The sequence below is a fragment of the Pygoscelis adeliae genome, unplaced genomic scaffold (genome assembly GCF_000699105.1).
Source record: "Pygoscelis adeliae isolate BGI_AS28 unplaced genomic scaffold, ASM69910v1 Scaffold267, whole genome shotgun sequence".
In the NCBI taxonomy this organism is placed as follows: domain Eukaryota; kingdom Metazoa; phylum Chordata; class Aves; order Sphenisciformes; family Spheniscidae; genus Pygoscelis; species Pygoscelis adeliae.
Genome location: NW_008825150.1, coordinates 2,402,505 through 2,427,446, shown reverse-complemented (window position 1 = coordinate 2,427,446; position 24,942 = coordinate 2,402,505). Strand labels below are relative to the sequence as shown.

Below are 24,942 nucleotides of genomic sequence, written 5' to 3'. Positions count from 1 at the left end.
GGTTTTCACTTCTGTGCTGGTTTTGGCTGGGACAGAGTGAATTTTCTTCACAGTAGCTAGTATGGGGCTATGTTTTGGATTTGTGCTGGAAACAGTGTTGATAAAACAGGGATGTTTTCGTTAGTGCTGAGCAGTGCTTACACACAGTCAAGGCCTTTTCTGCTTTTCACACCACTCCACCAGCAAGTAGGCTGGGGGTGCACAAGAAGTTGGGAGGGGACACAGCCGGGACAGCTGACCCCAGCTGACCAAAGGGATATTCCAGACCATATGACGTCATGCTCAGCATATAAAGCTGGGGGAAGAAAAAGAAGGGTGGGGATGTTCGAAGTGATGGCGTTTGTCTTCCCAAGTAACCATTACACATGATGGGCCCTGCTTTCCTGGAGATGGCTGAACACCTGCCTGCCGGTGGGAAGGCGTGAATGAATTCCTTGTTTTGCTTTGCTTGTGTGTGCAGCTTTTGCTTCCCCTATTAAACTGTCTTTATCTCAACCCACGAGTTTTCTCACTTTTACTCTTCCGATTCTCTCCCCTGTCCCACCGGGCAGGGGGAGTAAGCAAGCAGCTGTGTGGTGCTTAGTTGCCAGCTGGGGTTGAACCGTGACAACTTCTGTGATAATATTATAAAATTAGATGCTGTTTACTTGCATTAAGGGGAAGGGAAATAAGAGACACAGTAAAGAGCAACCCTTGGAGTTACTTTGGTTTCAGCTGCCAACTCTGAGACAGACTTGGTTTGACTTAGGTTTGCTAAAAGGTCAATAAAGCCTATTCTAAGCAGGTTGCTTTCACTCTTCTAGAAGGAGCAAACGCGGCCTTTTTGTGGAGCATATATTAGTTACCACTTCTGCTGCGTAAAAGGCTATAGTGGCTGTAAGAAGGCCTTTCCACTTTTTCAACATGGGATTCTAAAGGTGCCATCAAGTTCTTGAGTCTAAAAGTAAAAAGCTCATATAAACATCTCTAATCCATTAAGGACTTTTGTTCACTTAAGACATGACTAAACTTAGGCACTTTTGGCTGTCTCTGCGGTGGCCTGACCAAAGAGAAGGCATGCATGGAGAGGAACAGCAGTTCTGCTCTGGGCTGGTGATAGCAGGAGCGGCCAGTTCTCTTTCACACAGAATGTCGGCGTTTAGCAATAGCTGACCTTTCACAATTTACAAGGAGAAAAACAGATTTGAAGGAAGTGTTCCTGTAATTTCCCTATTCTACAAACCAGTATTCTGCACTTAGCACGTGATTTAAAGTAAGAGAAATTTGGGGAAGCACACTGATGTACTGCTGCTTCTGCAACCACATTTTTATACTAGCAATTAATTCTTGTGATTTTTTTTCACTTGGAATCACACTGAATAAATATAAATCTGGCTTTTTAAGTAGTTAAAGGAACCTTAACTACTTAAAATGTTTTAACTCTTCTTAGTTGTGCTCCTAAGACTTCCAAATTAAAATAGTCTCAAGATAGCAAAAGTCAAGCAGAATCAAGCTTGCCACTCTAGTCTTTTGTACTCCCGTACTGCATTTGAACTGACCATGCTGCAGAGGAGCAGTGATTTCACATTTGCTCTTCTAAAAGAGCCAAGAAAGGAATCAGAGAAAATACAGAGTATGGGAAGATGGGCTAAACCAACTATATTGCCATGGCCTGTTTGCATTAGGGTAGCACCCTGCAACTTCTGGAGTAAACTACTGCGTAGAGTTTCACGTCTATCTCTGCTGGCATTCCCTTTCCCCCATGCCTCACAATGGTGCTACTTGCAAGACACATACAAACCTATAGGATAATCTAGCATTAGCACTGAGGGAACCCTTTGCAGTGCAACTTAACCTTTAAGGGTCTTACTACAGGTCTATTGCCCTTTCACACAGTGTAAAGGGGTTGGGTTGGGTTAGGTTTGAATCTCACCCAAGACAGTGAACTCTAACCACAGCTGTCGGTGAGTTATGGCATTTGATTTTAGCATTTTATGTTTTTGAATTATTGTGAGTCTCCCATCAGGAAAATATCTTCAATAGGAACACAGGAAAAAAATACTCTTTCCCAGATTCTCTTAGCTGATACTGAACAGAAAGTCAGTATGAGCTTTAAGATCAAAGTCTGGAATATGAGTCAGTCCTTTAATCAATATTTCAGGAAATTCAACCTAAAACTTTTTTGTGTAGTTGTAGAGCTTTCCTCCCTCCTCCCAAGTGGGCTTATATTACTAGGTAATTAATACACATGTGAATTCAGGAGAAATTTCAGGGGAGACAGAAAAAAATTTCTATTACTTAATAATATTAAATGTTATTGAGTAATGTTTAGAGTTGTTTAAATAGTAAAGCTAAGTATGTGTGGGGTTTGATATCATATAGTTACTTTTAAAAACTTTACAGTAATGTAAATAAGACACTTTCTCTGCCCTGAATTGCTTAGAAGGACAAAGAAAAATGTCAATGACTCTGTGCATCTAGGTAGGAAACATCAAGTCCTTATGCTTTTAACTCAGATAATGGATATTCTCCTGTGAAAAAATATTCTCCTGACTAAGCAAAATTAATTTTATAAAAGACTGACTTACAATTTAGACTAAGCAAGGAGCTAGTATAGGAGAAAAGCTTAAGAAAGAAAGAATGGAAGAACCAGCGATGAGATGAAGAGAATATGAAAAAGTGATAGACAAAGCAAATTGTTAAGAAATATTTGGAAGGAGAAAAGAAAGGAAATGTTTTGAATAGACAGCAGAATGAGACTGCCCTTTAAAATCAGCATAGTAGAAGGCAGAAATAAAACAGAAAAGAGTAAATCAGTACGGAAAGATGAATGGGTGAAATACTAATGCAGGGAGGAAACGAGGAAGGTGAAATTTGAGTGGAAAGGAAGAGAACATACGGAATTATGTCATATCATTTAATACCAAAGTTTATATAGTGCTAGTTTCCTGTCCCCTGGAATAATGTTAAAAACATTATAAATTGTTTACAGTAATGTACAAACAACCTTCAAATTTTAAAAGGATGTATGATCATCTGGGAGTCAGGCAGTACTTGGCTCTATCTGTCTGCTACAAATTTCTTTGATGCCAATGGGCAAGTCGCTACGTTATTTCACTCATAAAATGACCGTAATCCCACAGTGCTTTACAGGAAGACATGAAGCCACAGTGTCAATATCATCTCCCAGTTCTCCTTGATAGGATGCTCCCACCCTAAAATCCATTTCTTAAGAATAGCCCAAATATATCTTGATGCAGAATTTTAGTACAGCCAGAGCACCTAGAAGTTTCTTTGTTAGTTGTAGCATTGTTGATACTTTTGTCCCCTTCCCCCTTCTAGGACCAGTCAAAAGATTTCATAGACAGATTTCTTACAAGAAAATTTAGAATCCTTATGATCAATGTATTCATACAGACCTCTAATTTGAGTCTGTTATGCTGCGACTTATCTTGTTCCAAGGAATCATAAATCATATTCAGCTGTAACTCCATTTTTTTTAAATTTCTCAGTTGTCTATCTTTCTGTGTTTGCTTGTGAATGAGAATATCATGTTGCTTTTTTTTCTCCAAGACACATTTATTTAAATTATCTTCCAGAGCTTCTCTATATAGATAGACACAGAATTTTAGAAACAGGTAACTTGACCAAGACGTGTATGCAAACAGACATGATCATTTTAACAGATTTTGAGTACTGCATCATTATGGCTGAGCAGCAAGATAAACTCATAAACTACTGACACAAATTACTTAAAAGGTAACTTTTATAACTTTAATAAATTATAATATTCCTAATGATGTCAATGAGGTCTCACAGTCTGTTCTAGATATGCTAAAAATTGCAGAGAAACTATTACTTACAAGAAGAAGAAAACACATTTTCTAGTATGAGGGAATATTACATGTTCACTTCACTCAAACATTTCAATTTAAAGTGCCACTATCCTTTAATACAAAACTTTAAAGGCAAAAGCATTGTTGCTGAGCGTATGGCCATGATTACAACTATACATCTTCCTCTGCAAAGAAGGAATCATTTGAAGCTTGCAATCAACCTAACAGTTTATTTTACTTTACCAGGTATATATAAGCTCATAATTCGAGGGAATATTAAAGAGATAAATAACCAGTCCCCACTGAAACTCAGGAGTACGTGAGTGCAGAAATCTATGATCCTCATTTGAAAATGAAAATACTGACATATTTTTTTCTTGCCCAGTTTACTTTCTGTGGGTTACACTGAAAAAAAATATTTACACTGGAGAGAGAAACCCTCTAAAAGATTTCCCTTTCAGAGCAAAATCCAGTTTCACTCTCCCAGGATTTTATCAAATGCTTATGCTTTTTGATGTTCTTCTTCAGGCCAGATCCTAGATTCCAGTAGTTTATATAAACATTTCTGAAGTCAGAAGCAGGCCTGATAATTTCTAGTCCGCACTGGTTGCAGCATAAAACTTGAAAACAGAAGCAATACAGCAGAAAAAAGAAATAGATCTATGAGAACAGAGAATTGTTCACTCATACTACATGGCTTATGTCTACTACTCTAACCTGTCCGATAGGACCGCTGATTCCTTCTCTTTGCTAATTTCTAGTAATTTTGTCAAAGTAATGCATTCTCGTTCTTTGCTTTCTAGCAAAATTTGTTTCCCATCCAATTCCTTCATTATGTCTTCTCTTTCTTGCAAAATCTCTTCAGTCCTTTTTTCGATGGCTTTCAGGGTACCGTTCAACTCTTTTATTTGGTCATTAAGGGCTTCTTTCTTCTTCTCTGCATCACTGTGGATATATTTTAACAAAACAGTAGGGGTTCACATTTCCACACGCATATTTAAATGGCAAAATGTAAGTTGCCAGTTTTCATGGACACACAAAATCATTTCAACACCACAACTATCTACGTTATATGTTTGAAAGTAGGCTACATACACTGAAAGTTTTCAAATGCCAATACAGTTCAACAATAAAATTGAAGATGGCCATGAGACTAACAGGGAGCTTGTGAAAATACCGTGAAAGTATTAAAAAGACTTCTAGTAAACTGGTTTCTGTCAAAATTACTCGGTACATGGATGTGACACTTCTAAATATTATTCCCAAGGCTGGAAACTCTAGTTAGTTCATTCTGTGATGCAACACAAGTAGAAAGACTCATTTAAATGCTTCATTAATAACAATCTACACAATGTACTAGCTTTTTAAAATTGCTTCTCTCTAACACTATAGGAAAAACTTCTTATATTTATGATAGCAGAGTTGCATTAAGCAGAATAGTGAGGAAAACGTAGAAGACAACCATTACACAAGTTTTAAAACTGAGAAATTTAACATAGTCAAACAATTTGCCTGTCAGAAAAGGACCTGGGGGTGCTGGTTGACAGCCGGCTGAACATGAGCCGGCAGTGTGCCCAGGCGGCCAAGAAGGCCAATGGCATCCTGGCCTGTATCAGAACTAGGGTGGCCAGCAGGAGTAGGGAAGTGACCGTGCCCCTGTACTCGGCACTGGTGAGGCCGCACCTCGAATACTGTGTTCAGTTTTGGGCCCCTCACTACAAGAAGGACATTGAGGTGCTGGAGCGTGTCCAGAGAAGGGCAACGAGGCTGGTGAGGGGTCTGGAGAACAAGTCTTATGAGGAGCGGCTGAGGGAACTGGGACTGTTTAGCCTGGAGAAAAGGAGGCTCAAGGGAGACCTTCTCGTGCTCTACAATTCCCTGAAAGGAGGCTGTAGCGAGGTGGGTGTTGGTCTCTTCTCCCAAGTAACTAGCAATAGGACGGGAGGAAATGCCCTCAAGTTGCGCCAGGGGAGGTTTAGATTGAACATGAGGAAAAATTTCTTTACTGAAAGAGTGGTTAAACATTGGAACGGGTTGCCCAGGGAAGTGGTTGAGTCACCATCCCTGGAAGTATTTAAAAGACGTGTAGATGAGGCGCTTAGGGACATGGTTTAGTGGGCATGGTGGTGTTGGGTTGATGGTTGGACTCGATGATCTTAGAGGTCTTTTCCAACCTTAATGATTCTATGATTCTGTGAATTTCTGTATTACAAATAGGGACTGCAAGCAGGAGACACAGAAACTTCAGTGTAACCCTGTGCCTGAATAGGGTACAAAAAACATTGTTCATCTGGAAGGCATTTGGATCTGTGAGTGACCTGGCTGAAACTGCACAGTGCTAATTAGATTTTACACATACAGAAAGCAGCACGTCGTGCTTCAGGGGAGAAAAAAACCCAACTACGCAAAACAGAGAAAGAAAAGGCTGGCTACTGGCTTACATTTTCCCAGTTGAAATATTAGAGACCAGAATTTACATCAGGAGCTTACAACAAAGCACCTCTGACCAAAAAACTGGTACAGAAGTATCAAGGGAGAATGATATTTATCTCCGGCCAGACTGTTAGCTGTGAAAGCTGCTAGTTTCACTGAAGCCAATAGAGATAAGTTAATATACAGTCACTGAGGACTAGAAACTGTAAAAAAGCCTAATCACTAGATTACACAGTAACATTATTTTCCATTAAAAGCCTACTAAGTAGATCTGATATATAGTAACGCAGCACAATAAGATGGTTAAGCAATTTTTGACCAAGCTTTGTTCTAAATTCTTCTTTGTTGTATTTAAATTTACTATATTTCACTGCATTTACTATATTTTTCAGTACAGCACATGGATTTTAAGTGGATTATAGATGCTTTTTTAAATGTTTATCCTAACTTTAATCAACAGCTATACTCAACTGCCTCTGTAACAAATGGTTGAAAATATGTTATACGTAGCTATATTAAAAAATAATTATTTATTAAAAGCATACATTTTTTTCCGATTCACCTTCTCAGTTTCTTTTCCAAGTTGTGCTGGAACACCAAGGATCTTAACTAATTCATCCTGGTGACAAAACAGAAAGGTTAGATTAATAGCCTCAAAATCTGGTGAGATTTCATAGAAGTAATATCCACCTAGAACTGCTGTGAAAATGGGCAGGAAACATATTTTCAGATTACTTGAGCTTGTCCCACGGAATTGTAGCTGCTACTTTCGAAACTAAACATTGATATTTACCATTTCATTATGTCTGCAAGATAAAAATTATGCTTGAGTATTATTAATACTTCTGATTATGTTATCTATACCATGGAAAGGAAAGCGGCAAAGACCTGGGTATGTTTTTTAATTCTCAGCATAAATCTGTATTAACTTGGACCTGAGCATATGTTAGAGCAGCCTACAATAACACAACATAGCAAACGTCATTATAGAAACCATTTTTTAATCAAAACCATGACTATTGTTGTTTCCTAAAGAAGTAATAATGGATATGGCACAGCAGCATGTTTTCATATTGAAAAATGATGTAATATATGATGTAATGCCATCTAATGAATTTGGAATGACAAACAACATCCAGAAGATTCCCTGTTTCCTCGGACAAAGCATGTACCCATATACACATACATGCGCACACACATACGCAGACATACATAAAGACAATTAATTTTGTGTTACTTTTAAATTAGCCTGCTTCTCCAGAAGTTTTTCAATTTCTTTCTTATCTATTAACATCAGCTTTTGCTTGGATGAAACATCTTCCTTTATTGCATTAATTTCTGCTTTCCTTTGGATTACTTCTTTGCAGAGCTCATCACAATTTTCTTTCAACTGTTTAATTTTCTTATCTGCTTCCTTTAAAAATGAAGTCAAAGGTAAGATTAGCATTTTGCAATCTTGTGATATTACAGCATCATTAACATTGAATGATGATAACATTTTTTACAACAGGGTATGAAATATAATTTTTTACCAGCTGTGTGTTTCTTCTATCAATAACCAGCAGAATTTCATTTCCAACAAAACCACATATATTCATCAGGATTCATGACTGCAAATGTTTTTTCCATACTCACATCCTAGAACCAAAAACCTGGAGGTACCTTTACATGCAGTATCCATTTGCAGTAAAAAATTTTCTTGAGTAAACTCAAGAAAATCCAGATCTTTTCTGAATCAGTTATTCATTGCTTGCCCTAGAGTTATCAAACCTGAATGATATAAAATAGCCTCTCCTATAAAATCTACCTCTTGATTTTTCTAAGTATTCCAGATTTTAAATAAACTCTAGAGCTGCACGCTGTGAAAACATTTTCATTGATGTTTTTATATGTTAGTTGACAGAAAATAAAACATGGCTTTTCTCATGTTTCATACTTACCCTTTGTTTTGGAATTCTTTCATATTCATTTTCCAGAAGCCTTTTTTCTTCTTGCAAACTACAGGAAAATCAAAACAGAGCTAAATATATTAGTAATATAATAAATGTTACCATAATATAGTAAATAGTAAAAAAGTATGGAAGCCTATCTTGTGTTAGACTAAAATGTATGGTGAATTATCATCAGGGACAATTGAAAGGTGTCCACATTTAAAGGAAGGTTGCTGACTGGTAGCTGGAAGTCCTGAAAGACAGGTTGTACACATGCAGGTTTTTTCTGCGGTGCACACATCTAAACTTTTGAACCTGATTCTTCTTAGTCTTACCACCTCCTGCAGGGATGCATTTATGCCTCATTCACCCTTGTCTTTATACTAGCAGAGTATAACAGGTCAGACGGCACCCTACACCCACAGTTCCTCCCAACCTCAGAAAACAAAATTTTAACATGGAACTGAGGCAAAAGGAAAGAGAAGGTGGGTTATAAATATCCAGACACATCACACATCAAAGAAAATGCAGTTGCTAGTGAGAAACTTTCTTCGTCCTTTGAGTGAGTGCTCATGCACACATTCACACTGTAAACAACTGTAAGTGAAGCTCCTCAAATCTGAACAGGCTCCTGTGAAAAAAAATCCTGAAAAGTGATCGGGGATGTAGACTAAGTCAATGGGGTACAGTAGAAAAGTAAATTGAAGAGTCATGGTGATCTTAACCTATATCCAAAACTATGTTGCAATTTAATTTCAGACAACAAGAGAGACAGATGCTGAAGGAAGGAAAAAGGAGGAAAGGAAAAAATAGGAAAGCTCTTAAATCTTCTGGGTGTATTTTTAGTAATGTTGCCCTGAGAAAGGTGGAGTGACTACAAAAGTGAAGCTGAATGAACAAGCTTCTTAGACTTATAATAGAGAGCTTCTTGGTGGCGGGCAGGTAAATACTGCCAAATATAAAAAATTAGCCCTAGGGAAGAAATACGTCAATACATCCCCAGTGCATGCATGGAACAATTCTGCACCCATAGGAGGTAAATGGGCTACAGCAGTCTGCATGCTGTCCCAACCAAACTGAACTTAATTAAGTCCTCGTGCTATTTATTGGGAACAAGGAGGCAGGTTCTTGCAATATAATTAGTACCTATGATGACATTTCTGAGTCTCAGGCTGTAAAGGAGTAAAGATGGCAGCTGGGGAATAGGTGGAACAGCCAAATCCTCTGTCCCAGGTATAGTAAAGAATCAACTTCAGCACTTAAATTTGTGTTTGTAACTCCAGCTGGAAGATGTGCTGGGCCGGCTTCCTCAAGACCCAGGGCAGTTTGTTAGAATAAATAACTCTTTAAATAAGGGGAGTATTAACAGAAGGGGACAGGCTTTCATGAAATAGCTGTGTCACTTAGGGCTTTAAACTATGGCAAGGGAGTCCTGGGGCAGCCCCACCTACCCAAAGCAACTATTACAGTTGCCTCTGAATGTGGTTGATACAGAAGAGAGACAGCTGACTGGTATTTCTTTTTTTCTCCGAAACCTTTCAGTGGCAGCCTAAGACTTTGCATGGTGGTGGTTCAGGTTTCAGAAGGTGGTGGTCATCGGGAGAGAGATCAGTCTCCTAGCAGCCAGCCTCATGGAGGATCCTCCCCTAGGATCTTGTGCTCAATTCTTTATCAGTGCTGATTTAAGGTTCCTCCCACCCCAATAAATTGTTTCCTGTGTTCTGGTCCTCCAACAAAAGGAGCAAAGCTTATACCTGGAAGCCTAAGGCGACATCTTTCCAGTCAAGGAAAGAAAACAGTCAAAAAAGAGAACTGGTTTGGTGGTGTTGCAATCCAAAAAAAAAATCATGAAGAACAAGCTCTGATTCAAATGAACAGCAAAGACAAAACAAAGGCACAGAGTAGATGCTGATTTACAGCATATATGTATATTTGTATGGGCAGACTACAAGTATGCCTCTATGGGGACTGGTAAGTCTAAAAAATAATTTGAATGCCAGAGTGTTTGAACACCCACAAAGTGAATGAGTGTACAAAAAATCTTTCAAAGAAAAAAGCTGAATTTAGATCAGTCTTCCTCAAAAACTGAAAAAATGAATTATTAAAAAAAGTTATATTGCAAAATCTATTATAACTTAAGAAATTGCACAGAAGAGTGAAGACAGACACAGGAGTATTTTGCAGGTGTACAGTACAAGTACAGCTGAGTAGAAGGAAACATGATAAGGTGATTTCTTCTTTGCCGCAGTGGGGCTCAGGAACTACTCCTTTTATCTTCCACTGTTTAAAGTCAATGAGGGAGAGCACAGGGATCAAACCGCATTGAAAACCGCGCCACTTTGATTCTGTGAGCTTTGGTCTGCTCCTGTGTACTGTGCCCATAAGCTACAACTGAGTCCTAATATATTGTGTTGGAATGACACACGGGTCAAACAAAATATTTTCACTTACCAACAGGTTGTCTAAACATATAAATAAGTTAATAAGGCCAAGTCATATTCCCAGCACATTTTGGCAGGATTCCTAGTTGGACTCCTTGGGACTGGCATAATCACACTAATAATGAACGTCCGCACTGCACAAATACCCATAACTGTTTGACTGCCACAAAAACAGATTAAATAAGTCCTGTGCAAACATTAAAGAAGTACTGCATTGCTCGTCATCAGTCTGCGCTGTGCCCTCTTTAATATCATGCCAGACGATCAAAAAAGCAATCCCAAAAATCAGGAGAGAGAGCAAAGTTGACACTGTTTTTCTTTTGTCACATTCCTCACTCATGAGTTCAGAAGCCTGTGGAGCCATCCCAGTTTCACAACAAAGACTTGTAAAACGACTTGAACACCTCATTTTCTGTGACAAACAAAGGCAACACTGAACGGCAAGCACCAAGTTAAGTTACCTTAAGAGCTGGCAGACCAACTACTTCCACAGAAAAAATAGTGAAGGTGTGAAAAGAAAAAGGGGGTAAAGGGAAGAAGTTAATTGAGCAATGAGTTTGGTCAAGCTGCCCATTTCCAAAAGTTAGACAGGTACCCCAATGCTAACTTCCCCAGGCTTCCTTACTGTCAGGGATAAAAACAGGAACCGCCAAAGGGCAGGTCATCTGACATCCCAGGTACCTATTTTAAGAAGAGAGAAATTACCAGTTGAAGAGAGTATATTTCTCTCCATTGACTGTAAAGGGAGACCAGGATGATTAACTCAGATTAAGAAATCAAATAAGATTCTTCAAAGATTTTAAGTTCAGTCTCTAATTTAATAGCTATATGGACACAGAAGCTTAATGTAAGGTAAGCAGAGAAAATCTGGCCTTTCCATTTAGCATTTGAATCTTTTAATCTGTGATATATGGACATCAGCCTCATGACTGCCTATAAAATACTTAGACATCAATCACAACAACAAACAGAACAGCTGCAACTGGCATTAGGCACTTACTTATAAATCCCATTGTTTTATAGCCCTCCTTTGATGAGTGTATTTTTCAACATGATGTGGTTTTTATTATTATCATTATTATGCCTATAACAACATACATAATGAAAAGAAGATGAAACTCTTAAGTTTAAGCATTAATGTTTGCAAATGTTTCTCATGTTGCTTTACTTATTTACATTAAACTTAATAGCAGTACTGTACATGAAAAGCTATCATGGATGCAAATGTAATGAGTTAAAAAAAAAGCACTTGGAAAATTGGACCATTAATGAAAATACATTCCAGACTTCTCCCTGAGAGATGTCTACAGCTGCAAACTGACACAGAAATAAAAAAATTAAGTCAGAGAGATTAAGAAATGTAGTGGTAGTTGTCAACAGAGGTCCATTTCAGTTCCTCAGCTCACAAAATATCCGGAATGTTGTTATCATTATGAATCCCATTATGCAAGAAAGCAAACTCCTTCAGCTACTCTGAGACATAGCTGGGGTTGCTGAGGAATCCATAGAAGGTGTTCAGCACCTCACAACTAAAATCTAGTGACCAAAAGTAGAAGATATCACAGCTGACAAGCTGCCAGCATGAGATTCCTGTAAGGCTCTCGCTGTGCTTAGTTTGTATGTACCAGAGAATGCAGTCACAAGACTAGTTGATAACAACTTCAAGTGTAACTCAATTTGTTTTACTTACGACTTGTAATTCTTTACTAGAAAAACTATGGACAAAAGCTTAACTTTTCACTTTTTAATTATCAAGTGACTAATCCTGAAATAATTACAAGCATTGAAATAATTTTCCATATTTGCAATGCTTCTACAAGGACAAACTCAGTTTTGCAATCCCAACTTGCATGCAATAGCATGTAGTACTTCAGTGAATAGCCATTTTGCTACCTGCACAAATGACTGTGAGGGCTGTAGATTGGACCTAGGCTTTAAAAGAAAATTGTTTACGAGAATCAGGCACCTTTAACCTCACAAACTCTTGCTATAGAAAATTTAATTTCAAATTAATTGCTTACTTTTACATATATAGTTTAGATGATAAATTAATTTACATGACAAATTTATTATTTCTCAATAATAAACTATTGTTGATACTATTGTCTGATAAAGAAAAGAAGCTCTTCTTTATTTTGTTTCGCAAACCAGGACTCCAAGCCTCACATGGACATTAAAATGAAAAGTTTCCTCAAGCTAGAACAAATCCTTGCTGATCACATTGATCCTTTCCTTGTTCTTGTGCTAATCTGATTTTTCGGTCTATATTCTTACTTATTGAGTGTCCTGGTTTCGGCAGGGATAGAGTTAATTTCCTTCCTAGTAGCTGGTACAGTGCTGTGTTTTGGATTTAGGATGGAAACAAAATTGATAAGGCACCGATGTTTTAGTTGTTGCTAGGTAATGCTTACACTAGCCAAGGACTTCCTAGTTTTCCATGCTCTACCGACTGAGAAGGTGCACAAGGCGCTAGAAGCTGGGGGGGGGGCTGCTGCTCAGGGTCTGGCTGGGCATCGGTCGGCGGGTGGTGAGCAATTGCACTGTGCATCACTTGCTTTGTGTATTATTATTATTATCATATTATTATCATTATCATTTTATTTCAATTATTAAACTGTTTTTATCTCAACCCACGAGTTTTTCTCACTTGTGCTTTTCCAATTCTCTCCCCCATCCCATCGGGGGGAGGGGGGAGTGAGCGAGCGGCTGCGTGGTGCTTAGTTGCCGACTGAGGTTAAACCACGACACTGAGGCATGTTCAGTCCCAGTTATATGAAGAAACTTCACGGCTCTGAATGCAATTGTACCAGAACGGAATTGAGATCACTATTTTTCCTCTTACTTTATTATACTTGCCTAATAGTTTTTGAGAGGAAGAATACTCCTGGGGTCAGTTCTGACTTTGGGGCAGTGACCCAAACATTATAACCTCAGTAAAATCCTTCCAACTGTTGTTCCCCTCCTGTGCTGAGCACACAGGCAGACACACTAGCAACAAACCCAGTACAACCGTACAACAGAACAGAAATACAAACCAGAAGAGGAGGGACAGACCGACAGTGGGGGTACACCACACTCACGCAATCACCCTCAGGGTGACTTCCCTGACAGCTAAAGTGCATCAGAGCTGCTTCTGAATACCTCATGCACCTATTCAAGCTGTGAAAAAAGTCACAAAATTTCTGAAAACCTGCTGATACTACAGTGGTGAAAGCAATTTAAATTTGCTCTTGGAATGTTGAATATTCATTGGAACAATAAAGAATTAAAACAGAAGATGAAATATCACCTTCAGCTGTTGAAAAAGGTATCTGATCTGGAAAAAAAATTATTTATGGAGGCAAGCAAATAGGAAATTAAATATGGAAAAGGGAACATAGAATACTAAGGCACTTTGAGACAAAAAGTAACTTTGCTAATGTTATGGAATATCTATATGACTCTTCAAAAGAAAAAGTTTACTGTTGTTGGATTTGAACCTGAGCACAAAAAGGGTGCTAAGTGCTCTTAGCTATCAGAGAAAGTGAATTGAGGCAGGAAGTAAAGGCAGCAGAGACTAGAGAGATGCTTCAGAGAAAGAAAGGCTTACAGAAACAGGGAAGCAGAAGATCTGCAGAGGCTCTCTCTCACTTCCAGCTCAGCAGTATTCATGAGTAGACAAGATCCAAGACTTTTAAGAAAAGCATAAAGCAATAGATAAGAGACACAGATATTCCCTTCAAAAGCTTTTCCCCTCCATGTTCCCCACCTGCTATACATAAGAAGGTAAATAAGCAATATGTTTGTTTTCAGACTAAACAGCCATTAGTCATAATTCCCAAAGAGAAGTTTACTTGTAAGTGCCAAGCACAGCTGGGACTGTATTAACACAGTTGGACAACAAGGGAAACTGTGCTCCAGAGAGATCAAAGGCCAAGAGAGCTTGGACCATGAGTTTCTATCCTTCTGAGAAATGAAAGAAACCAAGCAGTCACCTAACAGCAAACTTACAGTATCTTTGATGCAGCATCCCCTCTGTTTGTGACACCGCCCATGCACACAGGTATTTCAGAAGACATCGCTTTATTATTTGTATAAAACCATCAGGCACATAATCTTCATTTTACATCAGTGTTACTATTAGATCACATGCTACTCACAACTCTATTCTGGACATTCGTTTTCACTGCCTTCCACAGGCACCAAACCCATCTCTCCTTTACAAACATGTATTCACATCCAGTATCTGTTGTATTTCATAGCTCATTTCTCATTTCCTCACTACATTCACTCATCCGTTCCCCACATAGATATGTATTCTGCCAGTCCTGTTCATTCTACACTACTCCAACATTAAAATCCCTCTCATTTCTGGAAAGCAGTATCTTCTCTCCCAATGAGCAAATCCACACATAACCAAGGCACATCCTCCTCACTCCACACCCACAACACACGTAAGATCCAATGCTACCACCAGGCATGAAACAGATTCCAGACAAGGAACAATTAAATAATCTGTATCTCTTCAGTTTAGAAAGTTGACAAATTAAGGGGGGGGGATCTATCAAACCATCCTGCAGCAGTGAAAATGAAGAGAGGATGAGATGTTCACCGTCTCATCCAATACAAGAACTACAGGGCACGAAATGAAGTTGGTAGGAGTCAGGTTCAAAAAAGAAAGGAGGTGGCAGTTCTTGTGTAGTTAATCTGTGGAACTCGTTGCCCAGGGTGTTGCAATGCCAGAAGTTTATATAGTTGAGGAGGAGACGGGAGAAGTTCAAGGAAGAGGGGTCAACTGAGGATTACTAAATACAGAGGACTGCACTTGGCTCATGAAATCCCTGCATCACAAATGGCTAGGAGCTGCACTTTTGCTCACCATTAGATACTGCGCCATATGGACCTCTGGTCAGACTGTACAGCTGGTTTTGATCTCATGCAATACATAAGACCAAACAGAGGAAGTTTCTTATTAAAGTGAAAGAACTTTTTTCACAGTATGACTGACCCAAAAAGTGTATTTTTATCTGCAAGACAGGATGTTCAATTCATATGTAAGAATTAATGCAGTAAAAGTGCAAGGGTAATTGAAACAATACCTAAACTGTGTTTTGTGTGGGACGGAAATCTCCTTTTGACTAGAGGTAGAAAATAGAGTGTGAGTAAATATCCCCTAAACATAGAAAACCCCATCATTTTTTGGAAAAGTGATGCAAAATCAGTGAAAAATGTTCATAAGATATGAGGACAAATGGGTAAAAAGCATGATATTTTGAAGAGCTCATTTCTGGGCTGCTTGGAAATTGCAATAAATTCTGTATTTAATAATTATTAAAGGAAACTTCACATTGCTTAGTTATCTCATAGCAAATAATTTTTTCCAGATGCTTTCCATGTTTCTTTATTTCTCCCACTCCCAATTTGCTTCTTTCTCAAGTTTCTGTCCTCTTAGAGCAAACATTTGGCTCTAAAAAAAAAAATCAAGAAAGAACTGCCAGAAAAATCTGCTCTATGCAGTTTGTACAGTGCCCCTGCTCTCCTTGCAGAAAAACAGTTTTAACTGCTGAGCTGCTGACATTATTTATTTGGATTTATATACACCAACTACACTACAGCTGGATTGAAAATGGGTAAAAATAGCAAGCACCCCACAAAATGAATATATGAGTTCATTTCCGTAGGTACATATTTTTAAAAATGCAATAGTACTGTTTGTAATTTTACTATAAAAGCTTCAAGTACAACATACACATATATGCAGATAATTAAAGTACATACAAGATCAAGCTTATTCTGGACTTTTTTCCTTTTATAGAAATGGCAAGTATTCACATCTTTCACAGCAAATTTCTCATTTTTCTGACGTGAGAATATACAAGTACTTCTCCTCCTTTAAATACCTGAATAGAAGAACTTGAATAAACTGTGCTTCTGATGTTAAAAATAGCATTGGGTCTATTTATGACATTGTTTCTAGATAATCCCAGTCACCAGGTCTCCAAGACACTTCAATAATTTGTATTAAAGGTGTCCTAGACTAGAATTGTTCCTGTTAATTTTGCCTACCTAAACATTAATCATGCAATGTAGTAAATTTTAAACAGCATTTCAAAGGACACTGTAGCATGTTCTAAAATTAAAGTAATCTACAAATCTCACACCAGGGTAGTTTTATTCATCACTGAAAAAGGGAAAGTTTGTGGCAATTTGTTTAACAACAGCCATCAAGAAATGTGTCCATTTTAGATGGAGAGGAGATTGGATTACATTCTATGTTACTATCTTTCTAGATAAGCTATGATAAAATTAGCAGCAGTTGACCACTGTCACCTACCATTCCATCTTGAACTGAATTTCATACTCTCTTTCTTTAATAGCATTGTATTCATTTTGGCAACTAAGAAGTTGTTGCCTTATTCGAGAAACTTCACTGGAGGATTCTTCAGGGAACTGTTCTGCTTTTTCCAGTTCATGTTGTTGTTGTTCCAGTTCTACACTAAGACGTTTGGCTTGCTGCAACAGCTGGATCTCAGATTCCTGTAAACTATATTAAATAGAAAAATTTAGAACTAGGCAATGAGAAGCATAAGCTTTGTATTTATACTTCTTTACCTACTTATAATATTTAATTCAAGGTTTTCAAGATGAGATGGGATTAAGACCTGAATCATAGAATCATTAAGGTTGGAAGAGACCTCCAAGATCATCGAGTCCAACCATCAACCCAACACCACCATGCCCACTAAACCATGTCCCTAAGCGCCTCATCTACCCGTCTTTTAAATACCTCCAGGGATGGTGACTCAACCACTTCCCTGGGCAGCCTGTTCCAATGTTTAACTACTCTTTCAGTAAAGAAATTTTTCCTTACATCCAATCTAAACCTCCCCTGGCGCAACTTGAGGCCATTTCCTCTCATCCTATCGCTAGTTACTTGGGAGAAGAGACCGACACCCACCTCGCTACAACCTCCTTTCAGGTAGTTGTAGAGCACGATAAGGTCTCCCCTGAGCCTCCTTTTCTCCAGGCTAAACAACCCCAGCTCCCTCAGCCGCTCCTCATAAGGCTTGTTCTCCAGACCCCTCACCAGCCTCGTTGCCCTTCTCTGGACACGCTCCAACACCTCAATGTCTTTCTTGTAGTGAGGGGCCCCAAACTGAACACAGTATTCGAGGTGCGGCCTCACCAGTGCCGAGTACAGGGGCACAGTCACTTCCCTACTCCTGCTGGCCACCCTAGTTCTGATTCAGGCCAGGATGCCATTGGCCTTCTTGGCCGCCTGGGCACACTGCCGGCTCATGTTCAGCCGGCTGTCGACCAACACCCCCAGGTCCTCTTCCGACAGGCAGTTTTCCAGCCACTCTTCCCCAAGCCTGTAGCACTGCATGGGGTTGTTGTGGCCAAAGTGCAGGACCAGGCACTTGGCCTTGTTGAATCTCATACAGTTGGCCTCGGCCCATCGATCCAGCCTGTCCAGGTCCCTCTGCAGAGCCTTCCTACCCTCGAGCAGATCAACACTGCCGCCCAACTTGGTGTCGTCTGCAAACTTACTGAGGGTAAAGGAGATCAGGTCTAACCTGATAATCTGGTCTAACCTCCTAGTTGACCCTGCCTTGAACAGGAGGTTGGACCAGAGACCTCCTGAGGTCTGTTCAAACCTGAATTATCCTGCGATGCCATGAGAGCAGTGGAATCTGATGTGAGGGTTTTTTTCTGCATACCGATAGTTGGAGTGGGATTCATCTCATCTAATTTTAACCAGATGAAAGATGGTTAGTTAGTCTAATTTATTTGTCTAGCACCTCCTAGAACCAGTGAAGAAGCAGAAAATCCATTTTATCCTAAAAAATGTTGAAGGCTAGATCTGAATCAATGTGGGGACCACTAACAGGGAAGTATTCACCAGGACAAGGCCCAGTCTGGGCTATACGACAGCTTTAAGTTCTTAGTACATACCAGGACACCTACCCAGTGCTGAACTGCATGTTGCTATTGCTGTAGTGTTACCAGTATGTGAAGTAATCATTTAATGATACACAAGCTGCAAATACAGTTATGGACTTCTGTGGAAGCTTATTATAAGGCTTGTAGACACGATCAATTATCTGATCTGACTTGTATCACCGAAATCTAGCTTCACAGAAACAACAAACTGTAACATTCTGTCAATGTTAGGAGACTGGAATTCATAATATACTTAGGAACCTGTGCGGTGATAGCTGAATAACAGGTCTTAAAGGCTGTTAGTAAAATACATTGATTATTATGGAAAAGTCTTAAAGGGAACTACAGTATGAAAATTCATATACAATGCACAACATATAAACCTGTTCTTCATGCTATAGAAATCATTGTGTATGCCTTCTCAGTATTACTACATTATAACTTTTGTGTAATGGTATACTAAAATTAGTCACAAATGATGTGGAAGAATAAAGAACTCAATCACTTGCCTTTTATTATTAAAAATGTAGTGCAATTTAATATTTTTTAAAACAAAGGAATTTAGAATCTCTCATATTGAGAAACTCTAGACATTAATTTTAGCTCAAAGTTAACATTTATGGCTTAGCAACAAAACCAAAATTATGTATCACAATGGAGAACAGAGTTGAGATGGTAACTATAAAAACACAAAATATACATCTGACTATACTGCAGAAACATAGCTGAAATAACATAGCAGAAAAAGTTTTGTTTTGTGTAACATTTCTACTTAGATAACCACTTCCGTTTTTAAACCAGAAAACAAGAAAACCACAGACTTCAACAGGAAACAAGAGTGTGCCTTTATCACGAACAAATAACTTGATGTGTGATCTATTTACTCAGTAACTTTTTAAGGGAAAAATAAATTGACTTATCGACACAAGATCCTATACAATATTTAGATCTTCTTTAAGTCCAACAGAATGTATGCTGTTTTAGGAGTAAATATAATTGGTTGCAGTAATACACATTAATTTCAAACATAATTCTTACATAAAACATAAATTTTACATAAAATTACATAAAAACATAAGTTCTTCCATAAAAACAAAATTCTTATTGATTTTTTCAAGATAATAAAAAGATAAAAATAGAAACAAGAACTGAGTGTTGAATCTAGACCAAATCTTGCTCACTGTGGTTGCCAACAGTATTTTTTCATGTGAAGATTTAAATTTAATTTAAGACAATGAAGAAATAACTGGACATCTACACAATGTACACATCCAGAATCCCATGAGTGCAAAAGTAGGCTTGCCAAGTCTTATGTGGCAGCTTTTGAATTTGTGAAGTGATTAATAATTTAACACAGGCTTAAGAAGATGAGTTTCCCAAACTGTCAATGAACTATCATTATTACCTGACTTTCTTACAGCTTGGTGTATCAGAATATTCATATTAGGTTCCTAAATTGAGATAATAAAAATTAAAATTTACAATTTGGCCACATGACTGTGTGACCAAATGGGTTTTCAGGGGCCAAATATGAGCTCAGGTACATCAGCTTTAGGTGCAGCCGCACTGCAAAGTGGATGGGTGAGACAGCACCAGAACAGGATGACAGCCTGTTCCCAGAATTTCAGCTGTGCAGCAAACATAAATTTAAAAGCACGTAACACTTTGATGAAATGTATCAAAGATGCTATCTGGCAGGTGACATCTCTTAGCTTTCCAGAATGCCAAATTGTGCAAAACTGAAACCAAGAAATAAAGGACTATTTACCACTAAATAAAGGACCACACTATAAACTTAAAACTCTGTGTACTCTAGCAACAGCCTTGGAAATTATCTGCATACAGACTAGTCGCATTCATCATATTAGACAAATTTGTATTGTATATCAGAGAAATCAGCTGCAATCATTTGGCATAGCTGTCACAAGGATCTATGCTGCTTAAGATGCATAAGATTTTCTCCTTGAGATTTTTGTATGTGAATAAAGGAAAGAAGAACGCATACAGCCTGAAGACCTCATCCAGCATCATTTGTTTCCACATGGCATTGTAACAGCACTGGGACAGATGGGGATTAATTGGGAAAGAGATTAAATTCAAGTGTAATAAGTGAAAAAATAAGTTCTTGATCCACAGAACTGTACTGCACATGTAAGGGTGAAGAACTAAAAATTAAAAAGTGGTATTGATTCTGTGAATGGTTCATTGCAGGAAAAGAGTATACACACATACTGAACCTATCATCAGGACTCGCTTTATAGCCAACGGAGAAAACCAGGCACTTGCAGATGTCCGTATAAGGAGGAAGCGTGTGGTCCCTATTTCTTTCTATTGACTGTTAAGGGACTCCAGATACCTAGTTCAGATGTGCACGTCCACTGATGTTAACATACGGACAAGTGAATCCCACCTTTGATGTCTGAAAAGTCCTTTAAAATGTACTGGAGATCACGATCAATTTTTGGTAATTGATTTCCCTTGCTTTCCTTTAGCAGTAAGAGAAATTTATCCATGGGAATTAGTACTCCTTCACATGTTGGTATTTTGCTTTGACACATGACTACATCTAAGTAAAGAATGTGACATGATTCTCTCTGATCAACTTTCTTACAGAAGTACGGCAATTTCGTACTCCTGTGAGAAGCATGGAAAGAATGAGAGATGTAATCTACCATCTAACATTTTCATGCTTTTGGTGCATGGTGTTTACAGTAGTTTTATGTGTGACAGAAAAGACAGCTGAGCTCTGTTTTCGCTCAGGCCGTATTCCACTTATTATATGTACAAAGGAATTGTCTTTACATAAAATAATGTTCTATATAAAAGAATGCTATATAAATAAATAAAATAAAATAAAATATGTAGTAATATGCTTGTATTTTTTCCAACCAAAGACTGGTTTCAAACTAACAGTGGCTAAAAGTCAATCAAGTTCAGCAGCTACTGGATTTCTACTTCAGCTCAGTGAACATCAGTGTGGTAGAAGCCTTCTCAATCAACTAATCCAAAACCCACATAACATTTTGAGTTCTGAGCATTAGGGAAATGCTTCTTGCATTTTCTAGGGAGTTGAACTGGTTTAGGAGTGCTGTTTTTAACTTTGCTTCCCAAAAATATTTGCTATGCAGTAATCTGAATGAAGTCAGATGACTTTTTACAGAGTCAGGGCCATATTCTAACTCCCCATTTTATTAAGATGAAACTAGAAGACTCAGCTAACCTCAAGAAAAACTGTGTTTTCAGGATTTGGGGAACCCCTTTTCAAATTATTTTACATTACTTAGCACTTACCGCTATTCAGATTGCCAGGAGGCCCATCAAATCCCAACATAACCCAAGTAAGCAGGTATGACTTGAATTAGTTTTACAATCCTTAAATTAGGCCTTAGCTTCAGTGACAGATCAGCCATGGTTCTCTTATGAGCAGAATTGCCATAAAGGTTTTGATGTGGACTATCAGGGAAATTGGGCTAAAATATTGTTAATATGGTGGATATTATTATATATATTACAGAAATATAACAGGAGTATCAGGATGCTCATTTTACTGATAATTATGGGTATACCGTAAGTAATATCAAAACTATTAGTCACAAATACTAACGTAATATTGCAATATTTGCAATAGGACTGTTCTGCTCTGTGACACACTGTTCACCTAGTACAACTGTACTATCTCGTCCCATTTCGTCCCTCCATTTTCTCTTCCTTCCACCCACATGTGTACTGCTCAAACCTGGCATTGGGCTATGAGCATGATCTCTTCTCTTCTCTCTCCTCCAGCAAGTACCAGAGCAGGGCAGACTCACAACTACTACACCTAACTTCCGAGTTTCATTTATACTTTGAAGCTTAAGGTTCTAACTTTCTAAATTTATTAGCAGTCCTGTCTAATGTGACTGCCAATATTCTCTGAGGGTAAAATTTACACCTATTTAGATGTGACAGAGTCTCATTTTCCTTCTCAGAAATGAGCCTGTAGCTTCTTCATAGTTGCTCTCTATGACGTTAGCTCAGCAGGTCAGAGTCTTTCCATATATTACAATTCTGGCTACGTGATCTTCAAATATATCTTTAGTTTAAACTTGTATATTGTCTTTTGCAGTTTCTCCTTCCCTCCATTGCCATTATTATTACGTTTATATTAAAAACAAAGATGCTGTTCAAACAAGTATTTAAATATCCCAAATAACCTTGAAACTTTCTATTAAATAATATTGGTTTTCAACTTTGTGTTCCTGCTTCCTCTTTATGAGCGATCACTATAAGAAAGCCTTAAATGATAATTAGGCTTCAGTATCAGCAGAAAATTACTATAAATATGTAACACTTTGGCTACTTAAACAAAGTCTAAAAAAGGAATATTGTACCTTATCACAGTCTTATGCAGCAGTGTGTACTTTCCCTTCAGCTCAGCTACTCTGGTGCCTGTGATTTTTCCAGCAGTAAATAGCTATGGAAGGGAAACAGACAGGTATGAAATCTCCTAAGCACTAATATTTTCATTCTGCTGCAACTTTTTATAACTGTAATTGGCAGCATTTTAGTTTATACAGTCTTTGGTAACATACCAAATATAATACACAATCAAATCAAATAGATGAAAAAATGCTTATTTACATAATAATTCAAAGCATAAATATAAGACTATAAAGAACGTGTCTGTCACAACTACAGTGCTACCCACACCACCACTTCTTCTCTGATTTTCTGTCTGTATTAATATTTCATGATAATTCTGTCTTGACTTTGAACTCAGTCTTTAAGTCACCTGTTTTCCACATTGCTTAACTGGTTCAGTTTTGGTATATACCAGCTGACCTGAACAGGTGAAACTGACGCTTAAAGTCCAGTTTGTGCTGAAGCATTGTGTCTGCAGGCAATATGGTTACAAAAAAGAGGAGCTGGGCTCAAGCTAGATCATCCTCAGGCCACAAAACACATTGCCTTACATGATTGTGCAGGCCTTCGGCAAACACCAAGACCAAACTACTCCACATATTTAGTACTAAGAAACCCGTATGTGTGTGATGCAGCATACCCATCTCTTAGGTGATTCCTCAGGTGTCTTGAGGGCAGTAATTTGGGCCAATGAGCCAGTCCTTCTTAATATAAATACAAAATAGGACTAGGAGCCAAATTTTGCCACTGGGAAATATCACAGCAGCAATACAATAGTATCTCCTGGGATATTTCTTTAGAAAACCTTTCCTTTCCCCTTTTGGTTACAGGTAAGGAGAACCAGGTTAAATCCAAGTAAAAAATGTAAGGTGATCTGGCTCTATAAAAGTCCATAGCTAGCCTTTTGGGGCAGCAAGTCAAATCTGCAACATTTATGGGAACCTGCCAAGAAATGTGGTTGTGCGGATCTCCTGAAATAAGAAACAAAATTACTACAGCACCAGGAAAATCCCAGAAGTCATACTTCAGCTGTTAGGTTTGACAAGGCCTCCAGGCAAAGGCCTTTTTCTAAGCTGAACTAAGGGCCATTTAAGAGATTCATATATGGGCTATTCTGTAGATGCCCCTTTCTTGAATACCCAGGAGAAACCATCCAGAACCAGTCCTATGGTCAAGAACCAGAACCCAAATGAATATGCCAAAGTATAGATTTTGTTGATAGCTGTTTGATTGATGTATTTTTTTAAATCCGCCGCAAAATACTTCATGGTAGCAATGACAACCTTCGCTGTCTGCAGCCCTGAGAAAAGGAAAGCAGATCTCTCTCATTTGTTTGCATGAGATTAAAGATAAGCAGCTCTCAAATATTTATTTTGGCATCCTCTATGATCCAAAGATACCGTTCACTTAAGTTCACAATACTAACTAGCTCTTCTGTGAGAAAGAAAATATTTCCCTATCTCAACCCATTTATTTCTTAGCCTCATATGTAGGTATAGTTGTCCTGTTTGGGTGGTACCTCACTACCGTCCTTTCTCCATGCTCCTCTGATGTATACCCATGAGTTCCAGTTTTTCTTACTGCTTAGCTTCTCACTGCAGACCTAGGCCATGTTTGACAATGTTTCTGCAGAAATAAACTTAATTCTCCTTGAGGCTATGTCTTCTCCTTTATATCCATAAGCTTTTTACACATTTTACACTGAATTTCTCAGTTCAGTTCAGAGCTAAGAGCTCCATTTCAATAAGGCTGGTTCTATACAATGTGAAGACGTAGCTTTGAGGACTACGTAAGACAAACTATATGGATAGCATAACCAGCATGTCAAAGGGGGTGAGACTTCTGTGAAAAGTATCATCACCAGATAGTTTCCATTACCGCAACTTTATGTGGAGAGCCATCAGAGAGTCAGCGCTGGGCTACCCCGATCCCAGGATTTGTTATTAAAGCCCAGCACACTGTTTTCTCCAAGATTCTTGGGAAGGCAGAAGGGAAAGA

The 24,942-nt window shown here is 38.3% G+C and overlaps 1 protein-coding gene across 1 annotated transcript in view; it reads right to left on the bottom strand.

The window, feature by feature from the left end:
- CCDC146 (coiled-coil domain containing 146) overlaps positions 1–24,212 on the bottom strand; it is a 43,835-nt gene extending 19,623 nt beyond the window's left edge. Inside the window, exons 1-8 of the mRNA XM_009328382.1 lie at positions 24,084–24,212; positions 22,914–22,996; positions 16,934–17,143; positions 8,189–8,246; positions 7,486–7,662; positions 6,794–6,867; positions 4,533–4,760; positions 3,399–3,585 (exon numbers count right to left, since the gene is read on the bottom strand). Coding sequence (XP_009326657.1) covers positions 3,399–3,585; positions 4,533–4,760; positions 6,794–6,867; positions 7,486–7,662; positions 8,189–8,246; positions 16,934–17,143; positions 22,914–22,996; positions 24,084–24,212 — 1,146 coding nt within the window. The remainder of the gene's footprint in view (positions 1–3,398; positions 3,586–4,532; positions 4,761–6,793; positions 6,868–7,485; positions 7,663–8,188; positions 8,247–16,933; positions 17,144–22,913; positions 22,997–24,083) is intronic.
- Between the last annotated feature and the right edge of the window lie 730 nt (positions 24,213–24,942).